Source organism: Scyliorhinus torazame, chromosome 11 (assembly GCF_047496885.1).
Source record: "Scyliorhinus torazame isolate Kashiwa2021f chromosome 11, sScyTor2.1, whole genome shotgun sequence".
In the NCBI taxonomy this organism is placed as follows: domain Eukaryota; kingdom Metazoa; phylum Chordata; class Chondrichthyes; order Carcharhiniformes; family Scyliorhinidae; genus Scyliorhinus; species Scyliorhinus torazame.
This window is the reverse complement of record NC_092717.1, coordinates 159,037,628-159,059,638: the sequence shown is the minus strand read 5'-3', so window position 1 is coordinate 159,059,638 and position 22,011 is coordinate 159,037,628. Positions and strand designations below refer to the sequence as shown.

The 22,011-nt window shown below is 39.2% G+C and overlaps 1 protein-coding gene across 1 annotated transcript in view; it reads right to left on the bottom strand.

Annotated features, from left to right (window-relative positions):
* Positions 1–2,501: 2,501 nt before the first annotated feature.
* LOC140385608 (charged multivesicular body protein 4b-like) overlaps positions 2,502–22,011 on the bottom strand; it is a 33,028-nt gene continuing 13,518 nt past the window's right edge. The window contains exons 2-5 of the mRNA XM_072467928.1: positions 14,915–15,092; positions 12,813–12,927; positions 10,564–10,669; positions 2,502–7,753 (exon numbers count right to left, since the gene is read on the bottom strand). Of these exons, the coding sequence (XP_072324029.1) occupies positions 7,686–7,753; positions 10,564–10,669; positions 12,813–12,927; positions 14,915–15,092 (467 nt within the window). The 3' untranslated portion in view covers positions 2,502–7,685. The remainder of the gene's footprint in view (positions 7,754–10,563; positions 10,670–12,812; positions 12,928–14,914; positions 15,093–22,011) is intronic.

The following is a 22,011-nucleotide window of genomic DNA, read 5'->3' as shown; positions in this document are numbered from 1 at the left end:
CAGTATTGGTCTCAATTTATGGAAGGATGTAAATACATTAGAAGTTTAGAAAAGGTTTACCAAACTAATACCAAGAATGGACAGGTTATCGTATGACGAACGATTGGACAGGCTAGGCTTGTATCCACTACGGGATGAATGTGGAAAGGATGTTTGCTGTTGCGGGAGAATCTAGAATTAGGGGTTACTGATTTAATACTGATGGGAATAATGTCTTTTGAATTCCCTTCCTCAAAAAGAATTCAAAAACGGCATCAGCTTTTGAACATTTTTATGGCAGAGGTGCTCGGCCGGAACAAAAAAATAGCTAGACTGTGCATATGCCAGTTCCTGGCCAGCACAGGGACTGGAGACGTGAGGTTCGCACAGTGGTTAGTACTGTTGCTTCACAGTGCCAGGGTCCCAAGTTCGATTCCCAGCTTGGGGCACTGTCTGGGCAGAGTCAGTGTGGGTTGCTTCCCACAAGTCCCGAAAGACGATTTGGACATTCTGAATTCTCCCTCAACGTACCCGAACAGGTGCTGGAATGTGGCCATTAGGGGATTTTCACAGGAACTTCAATTCCTAAAGTATAGGATCCTAAACTCTGCAGCACTATTCTACTTCCAATTAATCTGCAGTCTTTGACATAGTTGACCATATCATCCTTCCAATACCAACACTTAACAACTATCCAGCTGAAAACAACCCTTATCTGATTCTACTATCACACGTCCAGGCATAGCAATGGCACCTTTTTCCACCCCTGTACTGTACCAATACCTCTGTAGGGGATCAAGGATCTATCCTCGATTCCCTCTGATTTCTCGTGTATGCTACTCTTCAGTGACAGCTGAAGACAAGTTCCAATTACAGGTGAACAATATCCAGTTCAACGTCTCCATCACCTGTCCCATCCAGTCTGTGTTGTCCAGACTAAATAATCAAGTCCTGAATGAGCAATATTTCAATTAAAGCCCATTGTCAACAGCTCCCATCACAAATTCATTTTACTCGTCACCAATTCCACCCTATCCACTGTCTCAAACTAAACCAAAATGTTTGCGGCCTTGGAATCCTACTTGACCCCGACCTGCATCTCTTATCCCATACAATCAGTTTCTACCTCTGCCCATCTACAGTTGAAATGCTCATCTATGCTTTTCTTACTTCCAGACTTGACTATTCTCTTGCCAACCTCTCTTTCTACAAGATTTTTAACTCAAGAAATCCACTGCATATATTATAGATCAGTTATCACCATTGTGCTTGATCTCCATTGATTCCTGGTTCACCATCACAATTTAAAAACATATTCTTCTGTTCAAATCCCCCCCGAGGCCTTATAGAATCATACCATTTACAGTGCAGAAAGAGGCCATTCGGCCCTTGAGTCTGCACTGGCCCTTGGAAAGAACACCCTAATTCAAATGTCATTGGATAGACACATGGATGATAAGGGAATAGTGTAGATGGGCTTTAGAGTGGTTTCACAGGTCGGCGCAACATCGAGGGCCGAAAGGTCTGTACTGCGCTGTTATGTTATATGTTCTATAAGCCCATGCCTCCACCCTTTCCCCGCAACCCCACTAACGTTTTGGACACAAGGGGCAATTTATCACAGCCAATCCACCTATCTTTGGAGTGGGAGCAAACCCATGCAGACACAGGTAGAACATTCAAACTCCACACTGTCACCCAAGGCCGGAATAGAAATAGTGTCTGGTGCTGTGAAGCAGCAGTGCTAACCACTGCCGCCATGCCACGTGATTAATATTGTCAGTTTGATAATGGTAAGACAGTAAGTCTAAAACATGGCACAGAATTTTAAGATGCAAAGCAATTCTTGAAGATAATTGTAAATAAAAATTAAAATATCAGTGATAACAATGTAGAAGTTACAGCAGCGAAGTTTAGAACATTTTACCAGAAAAAGCGGGGAATCGAATCTGGGACCCTGGTGCTGTGAAGCCACAGTGCTATCGTGCTGCCCAAACCTTCATAACATGACATTCAAAATTAAATATTAATTTGTGTTGGGGAATATAGTAAATGATCAGAATCTTATTAATTGCATTACACACAAAATATACATAAAAAGTTTGCAGTTTAAGTTTTGGGCCATGCAATATACTTACACAAGTACCCCCTCCAATAACACAATAGAAAATGGTAGATAACAACAAAGATCTTGGAGGTCACAGTAGGTGTATAGTGAGTTCCTTAATTACAGACTACAAAAATCCCAGATTTTGTCCCAGCTCTTAGCTGATCTAAGTCTGTTGGATGCCTTGAATGCCCTGGTTTAGGAAATAGAAAATTAGCCAGGATTCCCGTTTCGAATTGCTACTCATGAGCTCTGCTGAAATGTGCATGTGTGCATACAGTCTCTGCTGTGATCACTATGATCAAGTTAAACAGCAAAACTGCTCAACTTCCAGAAACCTAGCAGAAAATCCTAGGCATTATTCAATTTTTAGGTTATCCTTATGCTCATCGAAATAACATTCAACTCCAAGGCATTTGATTACATGGAAACTAAGTACTTTTATTTACAAAATGTACTGGTGTATCAGCACCTTCTTACTGGGTGGTTTCGTGGATGGTTGCATTTTTCATCAATGAACAGCTATACAAGCAAATCAATAATATATATAAAATACATAATACAGTTTCTATTAAAGGCTAATATTTTTGGTTACTTAGTGTCAGATACATGTTGTCAGGTAACAATTGATTTTTAATAAGACTTTATAAGACTTAATTGTACACATTTCAACCGTAACAAAAAATTGTGCTTAAGTAGATTTTCCAATGAAAGCAAAATTATTTTAGACCTATGTGAATTTGATTTTTTCCCATTTTAAATTACACCATAATTAGACCAAAGACAAACTACTATATGCAGTTAAATCAAGTAATTAGTCAACTATCATATCAAACAAAGTATAGTCATTCAAAATATTGCAGAGAAGAGAAGTGCAAGGAAAAACTTCATTTAATTTTTCTGATATGTCAAGATATGTGCTTTAAAAAAAGTTTCAATGAAAAATCATTCAGTTTCTGTAGTGTACTAGCCTAGATTTTAATCTAATTTCCACAAGTTCCTGATCTTGGCCAGTTTGAGTGCGACGGTTCACAAAACATAGTGAATTTAGAAAGCTATATTGTTTATACTGTGGGAATTTTCAGTTTCTCCTGTGTGCCATTCTTGCATTTTATGTATAATTACTGGGTAATATCTCCATGTTCCACATGGGTTCTCCCACTTGGCTGTGGAAACCTCAGAAAATATCCAGGATTTCTGTGGATTGTTCAAGTTAGTGGATGAGCAGACATCTTTTGTAGAAACTCAATCTGTTTTTCTATTATAGTAGAGGCAGTTTATATTATAAATATGGATTTATGAATTTGAAATGGAAAAAGATTGGCAGGAAATGGGTAGTCACACAGTTTTATTACATTAAAAGATATGGTTTGATTTTTGACACGATTTCACCTGTTTTATATATTTTTGCTTTTGCAATGTTCTGACCATGTCTCTGCCCCATTTTAGTTGAATGACACAACCAAGTATTGTGCTGCAATATGTTCAAATCAACATTTGCTTGCATTTATACAACTCCTTTAACACAGGAAACACATCTCAATCCACACAGATATAATCTGGCAAAAATACCGAAACAAGATAGATATAAATTGGGAAGGATGACCAAAAGCTTGGTCAAAGAGATGGAAAGAAATTACGAGAGACATTGGAGTTAAGGGAAGGAATTCCAGAGCATCGGGCCTCCACGGTTGATACCAGAGCTGTCAATGGTGAGGGGAATACACAAAAAGCTAAATCAGAGAAACCGGGAGGAGGGTGCAAAGATTCAGCTGGAGGTTAGATACACCAAGGATCTAACAGAAAACACTCATTTTTATATCGTGCATGAGACTGCTGTGCTACTTCTATTGGTTTTGTACTGTTTAGAAGTTATTCATGAATCGTTTTTCTGTTACTACTGCAAGTGGATAATCATTTATTAAATATTTATTTGCATTTTCATTCTAATAAGCAATTTGTAATATGCTTTATCCCATTTCATTTTACAGGGCATGCTTACTTTCCTTCTCTTTGCTGATACTTCGTTCCTCAGGTGGCAGAACAAGCAACTGTGTGCCCTACGAGTTGTATAACAGCAGCTTTGGGCAACTTTTCCATTTTGTTTCTTACACAGAAACTTAAAAACTTCAACATACTTCTCAGGACTTTCGCTATTAGTTATATGAACGTTTTCTATTGGAGTTCTTGTGTACAGGCTTCAATCAGAATGATTGCAGCACAAAAGTAGGCAATTTGTTCAGTCAAATTCAGAGTCTGAAGTAGCAGTAATTCAGCTCGTCCTAATTCCCTGCTCTTTCCTCATAACCCTGCATTTTTCTTAATCTTCAGGTGTTTATCCATTTCCCTTTTTGGAAGCAATAATTGAATGTGTCCACCTCTCACTTCGGCAGTACATTCACGATCCTAGCCACTCACTACTAAAAATCTCATGTCATCTTTGTTCCTTTACCAATCACCTTACATCAGCATATTCTGGTTCTAAACTGATCATCAGTGCAAAGTTACTCTATCTACTTTGACTAGATCCCTCGCGATTTTGAACACCTATCAAATCGCTCCTCAGCCTAACATTTTTGGGGTCTACTAAATGTGACAGCGATAGAAAGTTTCAAACCTTAGGGTGTGATCATTTGAAACACGTGTTTACTAAAGATTGTTTTGAATGAGTTCTCACATCTGGTGCTATCCCCAGTCATTGAGCTTGGAGTCATGAACTTTTGGGTAATTCCATCAATTTAACTCAAATTTTCAAACTTATAACAGGAAATGGCAAAGTCGATTCAACAAAATTGTTCACTATTGCAAAGGTTTCAAAGGGAATATAAAGGCATAAGAAATATGAGCAGATGACCATTTGTACCCTCAAGCCTGCTCTGCCATTCAATAGAATCATCACTGCACTGAGCTGTTGAAGCGAATAATATAGATACACTGAAAGGAAAACCAGACAAGCATATGATGATGAAGGGAAAAGACGGTTACACTGATGGATTTAGACAAGGAAAACATGGAAAGAAGCTCGAGTGAAGAATAAAAACTGGCATGGACTGGACGGGCCAAATGGCTTGTTTCTATGCCATATATTCGATGTAATAGCTGATTTTCAACCTAAATTTATTGCTGTATTATTGAGCCTTGTTCATTGTAACCAACTGTGGGGAAAGCCAGCAACAGTTGCATAAATACAGTCCCATAGCAATTTGCTAAATGACCAGATAATCTACTTTAGTGAAGGTGGCAGAAGGGTAAATGTTGTCCACTGTAAGTAGTTATTCCATGAGATCTTTCATTTTCATCTGAGAAGGAAGATGAGGGTTCAGTTTAGCTTTTCACCGAAAAGATGAAACTTCTTGGCAGTACAGGACTCCCTCAGTCGTGCACTAAAGTGCCAGCTTGGAATATGTGTTCATCTCTAAAGCGGACTTGAACCCAAGACCATCTTATTCAGAAACAAAAGACTACCACGAAGCTGACTCCTATTCATTTGTAAGTACTGAGGTTTTGAGTATCATTTAAAGTTGTACGGTTTATTGGGTGACTGTGTGGAGTTTGCATATTCTCCGTGTCTGCATGAGTTTCCCCCAAAAGATCTGAAGTTTAGGTGGACTGGCTATGCTAAATTGCCCCTTGCGTGTCCAAAGGTTAGGTGGAGTTACACTGGGTTAGGGCAGAGGTGTGGCCCTACGCAGGGTGCTCTTTTTAAAAATTCAATTACAGGATGTGGGCATCACTGGCTAAGGATGCTGGGGCCAGCATTTATTGCCCCAAATGACCTCCATTTCAGAGGGCATTTGAGAGTCAACAACATTGCAGTGGGTCTGGAATCACGGGTAGGCCAGACCAGGTAAGGACAGCAGATTTCCTTCCCTGAAGGACATTAGAGACCTTTCGAAGGATTGGTGCAGACTCAATGGGCCGAATGTCCTCCTGTAGTAAAGGGATTCTATGATTTCTGTACCTCACCAAAGTAGCTTGAAATTTAATTTTGATGGTGCTAACTAACATGTGCGGCACGGTAGCACAGTGGTTAGCAGTTGCTTCACAGCTCCAGGGTCCTAGGTTCGATTCCCGGCTTGGGTCACTGTCTGTGTGGAGTCTGCACGTTCTCCGTGTCTGCAAGGGTTTCCTCCCACAGTCCAAAAATGTGCAGATTAGGTGGATTGGTCATGCTAAATTGACCCTTAGTGTCAAAACAGGTTGGGTGGGGTTACTGGTTTACGGGGATAGGGTGGAGGTATGGGCTTAGGTAGGGTGCCCTTTCCAAAGGGCTGGTGCAGACTCAATGGGCCGAATGGCCTCCTTCTGCACTATAACTTCTATGATTTCTATTCTGCCAACTAACATTCTCACCACTCCTTTGAGCAGCATTGTTTTCACTTCAGCTCGTGTGCTCAAGATCTTCACCCTAGGTCCCCTCCAATTTTTAATTTACATGCAGCTGCTCAGTGACATTATTCACAAGCATGAAGTCAGCTTTGAACCCTCTATTGGTAATCTCCATCTGTCCATGGATATTATAAAGCCCAAGGCTGTTTCTGCATTATCCAGCTTCCTGTCAGCACAATCTTGGGATGTGTCACTTTGTTAACAAACTGAAGTCATCCTTTTTGTCTTCCGGTTTACAAACTGGCTGCCCAGGCCTAAATTAGAGCTGTGCAACCATAATGTTCTGAGTATATCAGAGTACTGAGACCGATTTTTCCTATTTTGTCTCATTTGTTGCATTTATGTGCACCTTTCGCTTGTCAAACATTATCTAAATCTATAACTCTTGACTTAATTCCCACCATTACTGCTGAAACCCAGTTAACTTGAGGATTGATTTCTTGGATGCTTCTTTTTACTATGCGCTACCATTGAGCCTCAAGTAATAAAGCAACACAGTATGACGCGAGAGAGAACTTTTATATGTGGTGAGTGGCATTGATTTGGAACTTGCTGCCCACAAAGGTGGTAGAAGCTAAAGTGATGAATGATTTCAAATTAAAACTGGATGGCCACTTGAAGGAAATAAACTTGCAGGTCTTCTGGAAGTATTGCGACTGACTGGATTGCTCTACTGGGAGCTAGCATGGGCTAAATGCTGTAAATGACTCAACTAAATTTCTCAACCAATCTCCATATCCTTTGATTTGTTTGGAGTCTTATTGTTCCTTTATCCTGAGACTATGCCTCCCAGTTCTAGACTCCCCAGCCGGAGGAAACAGTCCCTCAGCATCTACCCTGTTAAGAAACCATATCAGAATCTAATTAAATTATATAACTATCTACTGGTGGGATATTCCAGACCTAGAATCATTTCACTTTTTGACATCTGTTATGGTATTAGAATGTTGATATTTTCCAAATTTAGTCTACTTCGAACAGCACAGAGATTTAGTGTATGATAATACATGGAAAATGGATGATTTGTCAAGACTAATTCTGAAGAAGCATTCCAAGTGAATATCAGACTTTGCCACAACTGCAGAATAGAACCTCCGATATCTCAGAACCATAGTACATCAATATTTTGTAGGACTATTTACTAAACGTAGGAATACAAAATCATCTTCATGTCCCTTAGGATTATCATCCTTCATTCTTGTGGGCAATTCTACAATGCCCAGGCTTTTAAATGCTTCAAAATTGCATCCTCTTCCTTTGTTTTCTTCTGTGTTTTAACTAGAAAGAAATTATACAAATATATCAATATGCTTGATAAACGGACTGTTGCTTCACACAGAAAAAGTACAAATCCTTAATAAAGGAACACAAAGGCTGTTATATGCATAGCCTGAATGAACAATAGGTTTGAACTGAATGAGATTTAACAATGTTTTTCACCAATATAAGGCAAAGACAGCAGGGTCAACATTGGTAATCTGTAAGCAGAATTGCTTAGATTTTGTACTAGGTGGTTATTTCTATTACAGTGACTGAAGCAAAAGAAATATAAAACGATCAATCAACAAAACTCCGTTAGCTACACAATGCACAAGTTTTATAAATATTTACAAAATGGTTGTACAGATATGAATTGAAACACCATCAGACGAGATCTGTACTAGATCCCATACATTCTGATGGGGGGGGGGGGATAGGTTAGCTCAGTTGGCTGTGTCACAATATGTGGCTATTATAAAGTACATAAATGGTTAATGTAATGCTACTACTCTAGTCACAAGATGGTGCTATAAAGCAACCATATAAATATCACATGCCTCCTTGACTTCTGGGAGGTAGATGGAGAGAGTGGAAGAGAGAAAGACAGTAGATGTGAGATAGTTGAACTAATAGTATAGTTAATAGAGTGGATATGTAGTGTAATCTTTACTTAACTAATTCCTTAGTAATATGTTCAAATCTAATTAAGTGTAGTGTAATAAATTAGCTTTGTTTATTAAACACAGCTTGCTGTTCTTTGTTAGCACTACAACTTTCACCATCCTGAAAGAATTAAAACAAAGAACACAACATACTGGACAGCTGGTTCATGAAGCAGAGTGACGTCAACAGCACAGGTTCATTTCCCATACCAGCTGAGATTATTCATGAAGGTTCCGCCTTCTCAGCTTTTCCCCTCGTCACCAACCAGCTCCCTCTCAAAGAAGAGAGCAACCTATGATCCTCTGAAACTGTAGCGCCATTTATTTACAGTCTTATACTTGATTGGCAGAATAAAACATCCAATATTAAAACACATTTATTTGTGCCTATAAATATTTCTTGAAGCTCTTGGGAAAAAGTTGTTACAGGAGATTTGAAACCTCCTATCACCAAGTAAAAACTGAATTAACTATGGGTGAAAACTTCCTTGCACTCCAGTTAGTAAAGGCTGACAAAATTAGTTTGAATAATCACAGCCCAGAGGACAAGGAGCCCATAACTACAAAATTAATGGAAAATAACACAGAAATTACACTGAATGGACAACTTTCTTTAGAAGAACCAGAAGGATGACTAGTAGGAAGACAAAACTTCACCCAATGCCTGTGTCTATGTATTTACATTGTATATTTATGATTTTTTCACATGTATGGAATGATCAGTCTGGACTGTACACAGAACAATACTTTTCATTGTACCTCGGTACACGTGACAATAAAACAAATCCAATCCAATAAAACTACATCCGATATTTAAAGAGGATGGTACGGGTATATCCTTAATTGGAAGCAATTATCCATATTGCTGAAGGAGAACAAAGTATTTTTGAAAATTCTTCCTAGAATTTCAAATCAACATGCTGAATAGTACCAGTCGAAACCAATTAGTGATATTGGAAACTCACCTTCGTGGTTTGCCAGAGAACTTTTGCGAATGGCTAGCCCAGACTTCTCTTGCCATTTTAACTGGCACTCCATTATACCTGATCGGAGTATTACTGTTCTAAACATTACAAGCATCTTAAGAGCATTAAGATACTTAATATACTTTCCTGATCCACACAATTCTCTAGCCAAGAGGCTGGATTGGCACCCAGTTATCAGTTAGCAAAAGCAAAATTATTAAACGCAACTTATGTTGTAATTTCAATTTCTCATTTGCGCTAGAAACCCCTTCTAAAAGACAAAATTAAACTGTGTACACAAGTGTACATATCTAATTGCTACATGATATGGATAAGCAAATGTAAATTAAATGAAATGAAAATCGCTTATTGTCACAAGTAGGCTTCAAATGAAGTTACTGTGAAAAGACCCTAGTCGCCACATTCCAGCGCCTGTTTGGGAGGCTGGTACGGGAATTGAACCATGCTGCTGGCCTGCCTTGGTCTGCTTTCAAAGCCAGCGATTTATAAACAAATGTAGATAATATAATTCATGTTGTTACTTCCTGAATGTTGGCAACCACAAGAACAAAAGAAGAGGGCACTCAGTGGAGCTCATATGTTCGCGACACAGTGTTAACTCAGCGTTATTACAATATGTAGTTCTTCCTTCAGGATTTTCTCTACTTGTAACTACAAAGTTGAATAAATATATATATTTAAGAGCTTCCATCACTGAGGCAGCTTCAGGCTAATCCACATCCAATAACCTGCCCTGAAAACGTTGCTCACATTTTGAGAGCTGTGACAAATCACAACACAACAGTTGAGACAATCCAGAATATCAACACTCTAAATAAAATAATCAACATAATTCTAAAAACAAATTTAAATTCCCAATGTTAATGGATCCGTGAACAGATATTACAGAATCCAGGTTGGTCTGCATGCCAAATTTTGTTGAAAATCAGTCCAGGGGTTTTGAGATATATTGTTTACAAACAGACAGCATGCAGACTAATCAATGGGCAAAACATAACCATCACGCTTAGTCGGGAAGGCAAACACTGGTTTCAGTAATTTTAAGAAAAATTAAGTGTGGAAAAGCTTTTATAATTTACTCCATTCTTTTCCAAGTGGATTTTTATTATTCCTATGGTACGTTATTTAAATATATCCTGTATACTTAATTAATTCAAACAGAAAGCTCGCTTTAGCTCACCTTGTCTGGATGGGAGGGAGGTGGTTGGAACCTTTGGCAGTACTTTAGTCATTTTCTTACTTAATTCTTCTTGTTCCAGGTCCTCTAATTCTGCTAGCAATTCATCCTGGAAACAAGTGCATCAATTAATTCATTCCAGCGCGCAAGAATTTTGAGATTTACCCATAGCTGCTAAAAAAAATCTTAATTGATACAAGATAGAAAAGTAATATACTCAATTGTAAAAATCTCAAAAAATAAATGAAATAATTTGTAAAATCACAATCAGTTGTATATAAACTTTACCTCTGGCTATGTAGAATTACAAATTTTAATGAAAACAAAGATTAATTATTCTACCTGGAATAAAAACAGAAAATGCTAGAAATACTCCGCAGATCAGGTAGCACTTATGGAGAGAAATAGAGTTAATGTTTCAGATAAAACACCATTGATACCAATTCAGTAATAGCTTTCTCACACTACATACAACAATTGTATATTTTTGTTTGTAATTTAACTACTTTTGTCTTTTTTTCTTATTTGATCTTTCTCACATTGTCTGAATTCCTGACCTCAATCCTTTTTGATCTCTATGCTCTGCTTTATTATACCTATTTTGATTGTTTGATCTCCATATCTCCATGGAAAGCTAGAGCACCAATCCTGCTTCAAGCCTAATTTGTCTTCCAGTGTGTTTGCAATAATTAGATTTATTGGGATACAGGGAAGGGGGCTGATTAATGGTATAAAAACAATCCAGAACTGAGTAATGAAGGTGGCATAATGCTTTCTATGTTTGATCTGCTCGACATATGGAATTCAAACAGTGACTAAACTTAAAAAGTACTTCACTGGCTGTGAAGCACTTTGGGACATCCTAAAGTTCTAAAAAGCCCTATATAAATCAAGGTTTCTCTTTCTACTCATCGCTGTGGATTCCAAACAATGGAAGAAAGGTTTTTGACATAATGGCAGAGGTATCATGACAAGACGAAAGATAACCAATCACAGTTTCTGCTGAGAGAAGTAAAGTGCAGAATCCACCCCACGCAGTGGCAAACCTTTTCATAGATAGAATTCCAAAGAATCCATAAAGTGCAGAAGGAGGCAATTCAGCCCGAGTCCGCATCGAAAGAGCACCCCATCTAGGTCCACTTCCCCACCCTATCCCCGTAACCCCACCTAACCTGCACAACTTTGGACTGTGGGAGAAGGCTGTAGCACCTGAAGAAACCCACACAGTGTCGCCCAAGGCCAGAATCGAACCTGGGTCCCTGGCGCTATGAAGCTGCAATGCTAACCACTGTCACCGTGCCACCTCAACAGCATTCATGCTTTAGCAACATTCAATCACAGGGAAACCTTTGGTGTTGAGTCAATTAAGTTTCACTGAAATCCACAGAATATAAGAAATAGCAATAAAAGTAGGCTATACACTCACTTGACCCAGCCTCGCCATTCAATAAGATCATGACAGATCTTCTACCTCAACTCTATTTGTCAATCTCATATTTTGAACATACTCCATGGCTAAAGTTGTACACCCCTTTGCAATAGAGAACTGACTTGTAAATTATAGAATAACTAACATTAAAAATGATATGAAAATATGATTGGGTCATCCTTAACAAGTTCCCAATGTGCCCAGCAAAGGACTGGTGGATTGAAAAATAAAATTTTCTGATTGGTGAGAAAGACAGTGAAAAGACTGGTGACAATACATTTTGAATCCCCAAATTCAAAAATGCAATCATTACAATATCCTGCACAGCAATGTAGTAACTCAAACCCAATATGAGCTTATCGGGTAGCAAATCCTATAGCACTTTCCTGAAGGGAAAAGAAACAAGATCCAAAGTACTAAAAAGATGAGAAATGGAGAACAAAGCCTGGGCCAAGTAGTCCTCTTGTTAGTAGCAGTATAGAGCTTTTGAGATGCAGTCCCCAGGTTCCATATTGAACAACTTCATAGCTTAAGAATAGAAAATGTTTGAATTTCATCACTGGTCCAAATAGCCGATGTCTAGAAATAAACAGTAGTAAACAGAAGCTCAAATTTGTTTATTACAGTCCACCTCAACCAATAAATCAATAGGCTTAACTAAGTTTTACCTTTACTGCTTCGGATTAAATACTTATTAACAAAATGCTGGCATGAATCATTTCATAGATTTTTAAAAACTCTACATAAACTCTACATTAAAACCCTTTTGCAGGATCAACTCCATGTTTGTCATTTATATTTGATTAAATATTTTGTTACGTACCTCATCAAATTCGGATCCAAATGCGGTTGGATTAGAAATTGCATCAGAGATTTCTTGCGCTATTTCCTGCTGCTCTGTGATATCTTGCATCATCTCATCAATTTTATCCAAATCTCTAAAAAGAAAACATCAATTACCAACTCAACTTCTTTCAAAGCATTTCAGACACTGACAATAACAGTTTTTTGCACGGTTCAATTTTATTCACAAGGATGTTATGAAGAAACTAATTTTGATCCTTAATAAACTAACGTGATGCCAGGATGTTCCAGGTTTCAATACTATTCTGTACCGATTAGATCAGTCATTGGCTGGTGTGACAATTGAGATACGACTATTGATTGTACCTTTCTGATTTGGGGGAAGGATAAAAGTAGCCAGAAATTCTACTCTTCACCAACGTTTCAGCCAATTTTCTTTGTTGTGCGCTTTACAGCGCTTCTCATTTAGTTAAGTGCACAGACTCTTTAAATGTTTATCAGGTCTGCACAGATCATGGCTGATCTGATTGCAAACTCAACTCCACATTTCTACCTACCTCTGAAAACCTTTAACCCTCTTATTAATCAAGAATCCATCCAGCTCTGCCTTAAAAATATTCAAATATTTTGCTTCCAATAACTTTTGAGGACGAGTTCCAGAAACTCACGACCCTCCAAAAAACATTCTCGCAGAATCCCAGAAAAATACGGAACAGAAGAGGTCCTTCAGTCCATCGAATCTGTACCGACACATGAGAAACACATGACTTATCTACCTAATCCCATTTGCCAGCACTTGGTCCATAGCCTTGAATCTTAGGACGTGCCAAGTGCTCACCCTCAACTCTGTCTTAAATAAATGCCCCCTCATTTTAAAACAGTGACTCCTAGTTCCAGATTCTCTGACATGAGGAAATATCCGCATCCACCATTTCACTACACCTCAGAATCTTAATGGTTTCGATCAAATCACCTCTTACTCTTCTAAACTCCAGTGGATACAAACCTAACCTCTCCAACCACTCATCAAACTCCCGAGTGCCGACCCAGTCTCAGTTCATTGACACTCTTGGTAAAACCGCAACTCCAAATGCAAAACCTTTTCACCAATGAGTTGCCTGGGTATGCAAGCAGGTGTCTGTATCTCACCAGTCTTACTTAAATAAGGCCTAATCCACAAACTGGTTATACCTTGGGCCTTCAACATTCAGGTACAAAGATAACAGGCTGGTGGTGATGAACATCCGTGCCATGGCCCGCTCACCAGTTATTTTATCCCAATGACTGTGGGTACAATCACAAAGGTGCTACAGGATTATTGTTCAGGATTGTCATCCTCAGGATTGTCATCATCAAGTTGCTACAGTAACATCTGTCTTGAACGCGTGTTAGATAACTATTATAATTTCAGAATTCAGATACATCCACAGAAATAATCCACAATTGTCATAATAAGCTGAATACAATATGGACCCAAAGTAATATCAAATATAATGGGCCAAACTTTGCTGGGATGCAGCATTTCGAGGTTAGACTTTGTTAGACTTGGCATTTTTAGGTCTTAAAATCTTTTGCCCACAAAGCTGCTGGATCTGCAAGCTGACAGTGCCATAGCAAGGGAACCAGGGAATCTGGAACTCTGGTGAACTCATGGGATAAATAACATATCGTCTTGAATGAGATTAAAGGATGGAGAAATAAAAAGGGAAAGGACTGAGGAGGATAAATTAGAGTGTGTGAATTCGATGTTAAATCAGTTATATGAAGTGAAACAAAAGAAAGAAAAACTGGATTATGAGGCAGAGCGAAAGAGAAACAAAAAAGCGAAAAATAAAACTGGACATTTTTAAACCAACTAAAATAATTCACAACCTAAAGGAATCAATCTCCCACTCTACTTTCTGACCAAGAAGTTGATTGGCAGCAATTATCTGCAAATCAGCAGCAACTTGTAGCGAATTGCAATTCATGGGTTATTTCTTCCTCGCTGCAAATTGCTGGATGATTTGCACATTAATAATGGCGTACGTCTTTCACTTACTTTTTTCAGAAAAATCCAGCCCAATGATTGCTGATTTGGCAAATAAACTCACTAATGTTGTGAGACAATAAATCACTTACATGTGTTCATGAACAGATTTTATGGCCTTTGCAGCATAGCCCATAGATTTCAATACTTCTGTATTTGTGTTTGCATTTTCTAATGCTTCCCGCTGGAATTCAATTGTAGAGAGAGTACCATCAATCTGTGTTAACTGCTTTTCAAATCTCTTCTTTCGTTTGAGTGCTTGTAGGGCAACTGGGAATAGAAAGAATATAAGTGTGAATATAGTCCAATTCACTGGAGTATAGCTTGCATATCAGATTTTCATAATATCCATCACATGATGATCATCAAGGAAAACTACAAAAATAAGAATACCCAATGTAACATGCAAAAAACAGCTGCAAATTTAGATATGGATGAGTAGAAAGCATGATCTCAGATGGATGAGGTACATGCACATTGGACCATGGCTATTTAGATTGTAAATAGCTGCAATAATCAGAAACAAGATTGAGGAACAGCCCTTTATCTTTTTATAAGATACTCTGAAACAACTTGCTTTAATATAAATATTAATGAATATTTAACTTTAGCTACTGCTTTCTCTACAACAGGAGGTGCTAGCAACATTATGTGACATTCCATGATGAAGGGGCACAAGTTGGCACTTGGGTGGGGATCCTACCAATACAACATTGCGCTGGTAGGACAAAACAATAAAGACTAATGCCCGAGGTCGGAGACCTTGTTAAGCCATTCTGCATAGGGTAGGCTGAAGATGAGGATGATAGTTAGCAAATCAACCTCCACCCATATCTAGCATTTTGCAAGTGCCACAGAAAAGATGGCACATAAAAATTAATAAAAGCATTTATACCCTGATCCAACAAACCAAATATAAAATAACAATCAATTCTATTAGAAGCAATACATTGGATTTACAGTTTTAAAATGTTTGCGATTTACATGACTAGAGCGCCTACTGGCAGGTCCTATCTTGCAAAGTAGGTCTCAAAGAGCCATATCATTAAGACAACAGTAAAATGCTTTTTGAACTAAATTTTACTTTCATAATCATGTGGCATAAACAAAGTAGGCAAAACAATGAATGAGAGACAAAACAGATACACAGTCATAAGGAGAAAGAGAGATAAGGTGTTTACTGCCGCCCCCAAGCATAGGCAATGTCACAATCAATTTTTTTCCCCCAAAGAAACCTTGATAACATTGTTTTCATATGCCTTTATGCAAGAGTATATTATGTATATGCTTATAATAACTTGAAAATCCAAGTGCATAAACCAGTAAAGTTAAGATGGAAAAAAAAAATTCAAACATATTGTTGAACTTTTCTGTTGTGGATAAAAATTTCAATATCAGTTGAGAAAATATCAGAATGGTGGTCTCAGGATTTTTTTAAATTTCAGAAGTCCATTGGAAAAATCAGAACATTTTACAACCCTTTACTTTTCCTGTGCTCATGATTTATCCGTACAGGGATCAGAATTTTTTTTCCCCGAGGCATCTTGAGATTATCTCGAGGGTAACACCTTGATTTTCAGGCGCTGCTTTGCCGTTAAATTTAGAGTATCCAATTATTTTTCTTTCCAATTTAGTGGCCAATTCACCTATCCTGCATATCTTTTTGGGATGTGGGGGTGAGACCATCGCAGTCATGAGGAAAATGTGCAAACTCCACAGTGACCAGGGCCAGGATTGAACCTTGGTCCTCAGAGTTCTGAAGCGGTAGTGCTAACCACTGCACCACCCAGGCTCTACATTTTAGTTTTTGGGGGCTCCTTTTACATTCTCACTAACCCCTAGATTCGGCGATGCAATCATCTAGTAACATTTTTAAAAATCAACACAATACAAAGGTTTTCCTTCCTTGAATAGATATGGCAGCACAAATGCCCAAGATGGTATTATATTAAATCTTTTAACTTGAAATCTATAAACAACATATTTTTGTTCCTTCATCATAATAGAATCTCCCATTTACCATTTCCAAAGTGAAAAATTTTACTGTTTGCAATTGCACAAACTTACCAATGCACAAAAATACGAGACAGCGTTCAGTTTTGGCTTTGCTTTCTGTTTGGCATTAACTGGAGTCCGAAGAGGCAAAATACAGCAGACATCAGGAGAAGCGAGCGAACGGGACGGTGGACACATGTGGTGAAGAAACTCCAACCACACCCGAAAGGGAGGGACCAACAAGCTGCACACAAAGCTCCCCCTCACTGGAGGGTGGATGGAAGAAGTTCCTCACCAGGGAACTAAGGGAGCTCAAAAGGACATCAAGGCCAACATAAAGGCCATGGCCATGGTGGCGGTTGCGAAAGCTCTGGCCGCCATGCAGGTGGCCGTAGAAAAGGCAGAGGGGCAGCTAGAGGCCATGGGGAACGTCATCAAAGAGCTGGAAAATGCCGCAACAGACCAGAGCGACCAGATCGCCGTCCTGGAGATGCTGAGGTTGGTGGCAACACAGGAGATCATAAAAGGTAGAAGACCAGCAGAACCGGTCGCGGCACCAAAGGTTAGTGGGCTTTCCGGAGGGAACCGAAGGCAGGAATCCCATAGACTACATGGCTCAGATGCTGGGAAACCTGGTAGGAAGGGCCAGCTTCCCCAACCCACCAGAGATAGACAGATCCCACAGGTCACTCTGGCCAAAACCCAGGGCAGGGGATCAGCCGAGCGCCATAATCGGCAAGATGCACCGGTACCAGGACCAGGAAAAAGTCCCGCACTGAAAAAGGCTACAACTAGGAGGGACACCAGATTTGGATATGCCAGGACATTGGGGCAGACCTCGCCAAGGTGCCAGGCGGAATTTAACAGAGCAAAGGCAGCCCTGTTCGAAATTGGGGTGATGTTTGGGATGCTGTACCCAGCCAAATTATGGGTCACTTTCCAGGGCAGGGAGGACCCACGCATCCATGGTTAACGAAATAAGTTAAGGCAGACATCAAACTTAAGGAAAAAGTATATTATTGCGCAAAGATGAGTGACAGGTCAGAATATAAAGAGCAGCAGAGAATGGCTAAAAGATTAAGAAGGAGAATGAAATTAGAGTTTGAGAGGAAGCTAGCTAGAAATGTAAAAACAGAGTAAGAGTTTCTACAGGTATTTAAAAAGGAAATGAGTCAATTGAATGTTGGTCCTTTGGAGAGTAACAATGGAACTCAAAATTAGATAATAAGGAAGTGGTAGATTAAATGAACAAATATGTTGCTCTGTCTTCTCTATAGAAACATAGAAAATCGAAGCTGGAGGAGACCATTCAGCCCTTCAAGCCTGATCTGCCATTCGTTATGATCACGGCTGATCATAAAGTTCAATACCCTGATCCCGCCTTTCCCCTCATATCTCTTGATCCCTTTAGCCCCCAAGAGCTATATCTAATCCCTTCTTGAAATTACAGAACCTTTTGGCCACAACTACTTTCTGTGGTAGCGGATTCTACAGATTCACCATTATCTGGTGGAGAAATTTCTCCTCACTCAGTCCTAAAAGGTCTGCCCCTTATCCTCAAAATATGACCCCTAGTTCTGGGCTCCTCCGCCATTGGGAACATTCTTTCTGAATCTACCAAGCCTAATCATGTTAGAATTTTGTAAGTTTCTATGAGATCCACTCACTCTTCTAAATTCCAATGAGGATACAAGAAGCATTTCAGTAATAGCTGTACATCAGAAGGTTAAATGGAGAGAAGAACTAGCTAAAATTGCAATCAATAGGGAAGAGCTATTGAGAAAACTGACAAGGCTGTGGGCTGACAAGTCTCCTGGTCCTGATGGACTTCATCCCAAGGTCTTAACAGAGGTGGCTAACAAGGTAGTAGATGTGTTGGTGTTAATCTTCTAAAATTCCCCAGAATCTGTAAAGGTTCCATCAGACTGGAAAGTAGCAAATACAACCTCACTATTTAAGAAAGCAGAAAACTGGAAACTATAGGCCAGTTACCTGAAGTCTATCATGGAGAAGATGTTAGAATCAATTGAGGAGGTTATAGCTGGGCACCTAGAAAAACTTGCAGTAATCAGCGAGAGTCAGCTTGATTTTATGAAACGGGGCTGGTTTAGCTCAGCTGGTTTGTGATGCAGAACAAGGCCAGCAGCGGGGGTTTAATTCCCTTATCAGCTGAGAATTCTGAATTCTCCCTCTGTGTACCTGAACAGGCATCGGGATGTGGCGACCTGGGGCTTTTCACAGTAACTTCATTGCAGTGTTAATGTAAGCCTACTTGTGACAATAAAAGATTATTATTAGTGCATGAGCCACAAAAAGATTAGTATGCAGGGACAAGTGTGAATAAGGCTAATGAATAGAATCAGAGTCACTGCAATGCAGGAGGCCATCAGGTCTGCACTGACCTTCTCAAAGAACACCCTGCCTAGGCCCACAACCCATCTTATCCCTGTAACCCAATAACTCCAACTAACCTTCTGAACACTTAAGGGCAATTTATCATGGCCAATCCACCTAACCTGCACATCTTTGCACTGTGGGGGAAACTGGAGCACCCGGAGGAAACCCACGCAGACCCGGGGAGAACGTGCAAACTCCACACAGTCACCCAAGGCATGAATTGAACCCAGGTCCTGGGTTGTGCGGAGCTGTGAGGCAGCTGTGCTAACCACTGTGCCATCGTGCCACCCCTTTATTACGAGAGGATTTGGACTTACAAGTAAGAATGTTATGCTTCAGTTATACAGGGCACTGATGAGACCAGATCTCAAATATTGTGTGCAGTTTGAGTCTCCTTATTTATCGAAGGGAGTAAATGTGTTGGAGGTGGTTCAGAGGTTTACTAGTTTGATACCCGGAATGAGCGGATTATCTTCTGAGGGAAGGTTAGACAAGCTGGACGTGTTCCCACTGGAGAGTCGATGGGTGAGGAGTGGCTTAAATGGAGTAGAAAAGATTCTGAGCGGTCTTGACAAGGTGGAATGGAAAGGATGTTTCCTCTTGTGGGAGAGTCCAGAACTAGGGGTCACGGTTTTAAAATTGGGGGTTGTCCTTTTACCTCAGGGACAAGGAGATTTATTTTCTCTCAGGAGGGGTGTGAGACTTTGGAACACTCTTCCCCAGAAGGCAGTGGAGATGGGGTCATTGAATATATTTACGGTGGAGGTAGATAAATTCTTGTTGGACAGGGAAATCAAAGGTTAACGGGACAGATGGGAATATGGAATTATAAACATAAACAGATCAGACATGATCTTATTGAATGGCTGAGCAGGCTCAAGGGGCCAAATGCCCCTATTTCAGATATTCTTATGTTCTTGGCATCTTCCTTACACTTCTGCTTACCCCAGACATTTGATCTGGCAATAATTGTTACAATGGCAGAAATAGACACTTGTAGCACAACAGGAAAAAAAATCAACTCCTGAGAAAAGCAAAAGCAACCGAAAGAAGTCAGGGTCAGCACTCCAGAACACATTAGGAAACAGAATGACAAGTAGTCACTGTTCTCCTCCCTGGAGAAAGGAATTACTTCAAAACTGCGGCCCTAAACAAAAAATCACCAAAGCAACTGAAAGAAAACAAAATTATATCACTGCTGTAAAGGTAAACTTTTCTTCAAAATCCTAAATGATTGCCAAACGTGAAAGATAGATGTTGCCAAAATCTTGCTTGGAATTACTGCACAACAGTGAATAACACTAAATTGTATCAAATCAGCAAACATCAATCTAGTTTGATGTAATTAGCTTGGATTCTTGGTAGCACATTACCGTGCTTGCACAACTGCAGATGATGCAGTGTTTTGTGTGCACCTCAGACATCTGGTACATTGTAGGTTTATTAAAACAATATGAAGAACATTGGGAAACAATATTTAATATTCCGAGAAGCCCCAAAAAAACAGTACATGGTAATGAAACATTATCTCATTTAAATATAAAACTTGTAACTTACAATTGAGCTCTGATGGTCTTTTCTCAAAATAAAATTTGCAAAGTAATGAATGACATTACGTAGCTTTTGTTTGGCTTGTTTCAGAACACTTTGGAGCAGATATATCATTTACTCAAAGTTTTGTTGCATTTTTAATTACAAAAATGCAAATTATTTGTCCATCAATTCATAAAGATGGTCGTTTTTAAATTTCAAGTTTACACCCAAAATTATCTAAACTCTTGGGGGATCATCATCATGTGTGTTCTGCCCGAGGGAAGGTCCTTGGCTCATAGTAAGTAGTCTTTCCATAACTCTATTCGGTGCTATTCTTTTCATTTGCCAATAACTTCCTTCAATTTTCCAATCATCCAACTCTTTCCTTGAAATTTCCCCCATAATTTCTCTCTACAAGTCCATTTCTCTTATGATGTGCCCTACCCAGGCTTTCGGCCTTTGGGGAGTTACTAAGCAGAAAAGTCTTCCCAAGAGAAAAAATGGAAATCAAGACATGGTGTTCTAAGCCAGCTGAGCAGCAATATCATTATATACAGTCTGCGAAAACAATTCCTCTCAAAATATTTGACCTACAGTTGTTGCAAAATCTAGGGAGACAGAAGGAAGAAAATATATTGAAATGCAGCCAGAAATATATACAACTTCAAAGTGCTTCATTAAACGACAAGAAGTTTTATTTGCTCTAACATTCAAATGTCATCCACCATTTTCAAAAAACCTTAAAGATTGTGGAATCAAATTCAGTCTAAGCAAAATACTGGCTTATTATTCTACAGTACATTCATATTTAGAAACAGAAAAGAGGTTTCTCGGAAAGGGAAAAGAACAGCCCCAGCGATTAAACCATTCACCAAATAAGACTTACAGGTGGCAAGATGATCTAACAGAGGGAAGCATTACAGGTATACGTAGCATTTATCACAGTTCAGGCCAGAGAAGATTGAAAGATTTGGAGGTGCTCCTTCGGCAAGCATGAAGAAAGTGAATAAACTCGAGATGATCTGTCAAGAGAAACACATGTACCCAATTAAAACATGCAAAATAAGATCAGAGGGAAGCCATGCATTAAAATAAAAATATCTGAGTGCTGCCTCCCCTTCCTCTCACACATTTATCAATTAACAAATGAATTTATAAAATCAATTTTATGAAATGAACAATCATTGATCCTGGGCGGCACGGTGGCACAGTGGTTAGCACTGGTGCCTCAGAGCTCCAGGGACCCGGGTTCGATTCCCGGCTT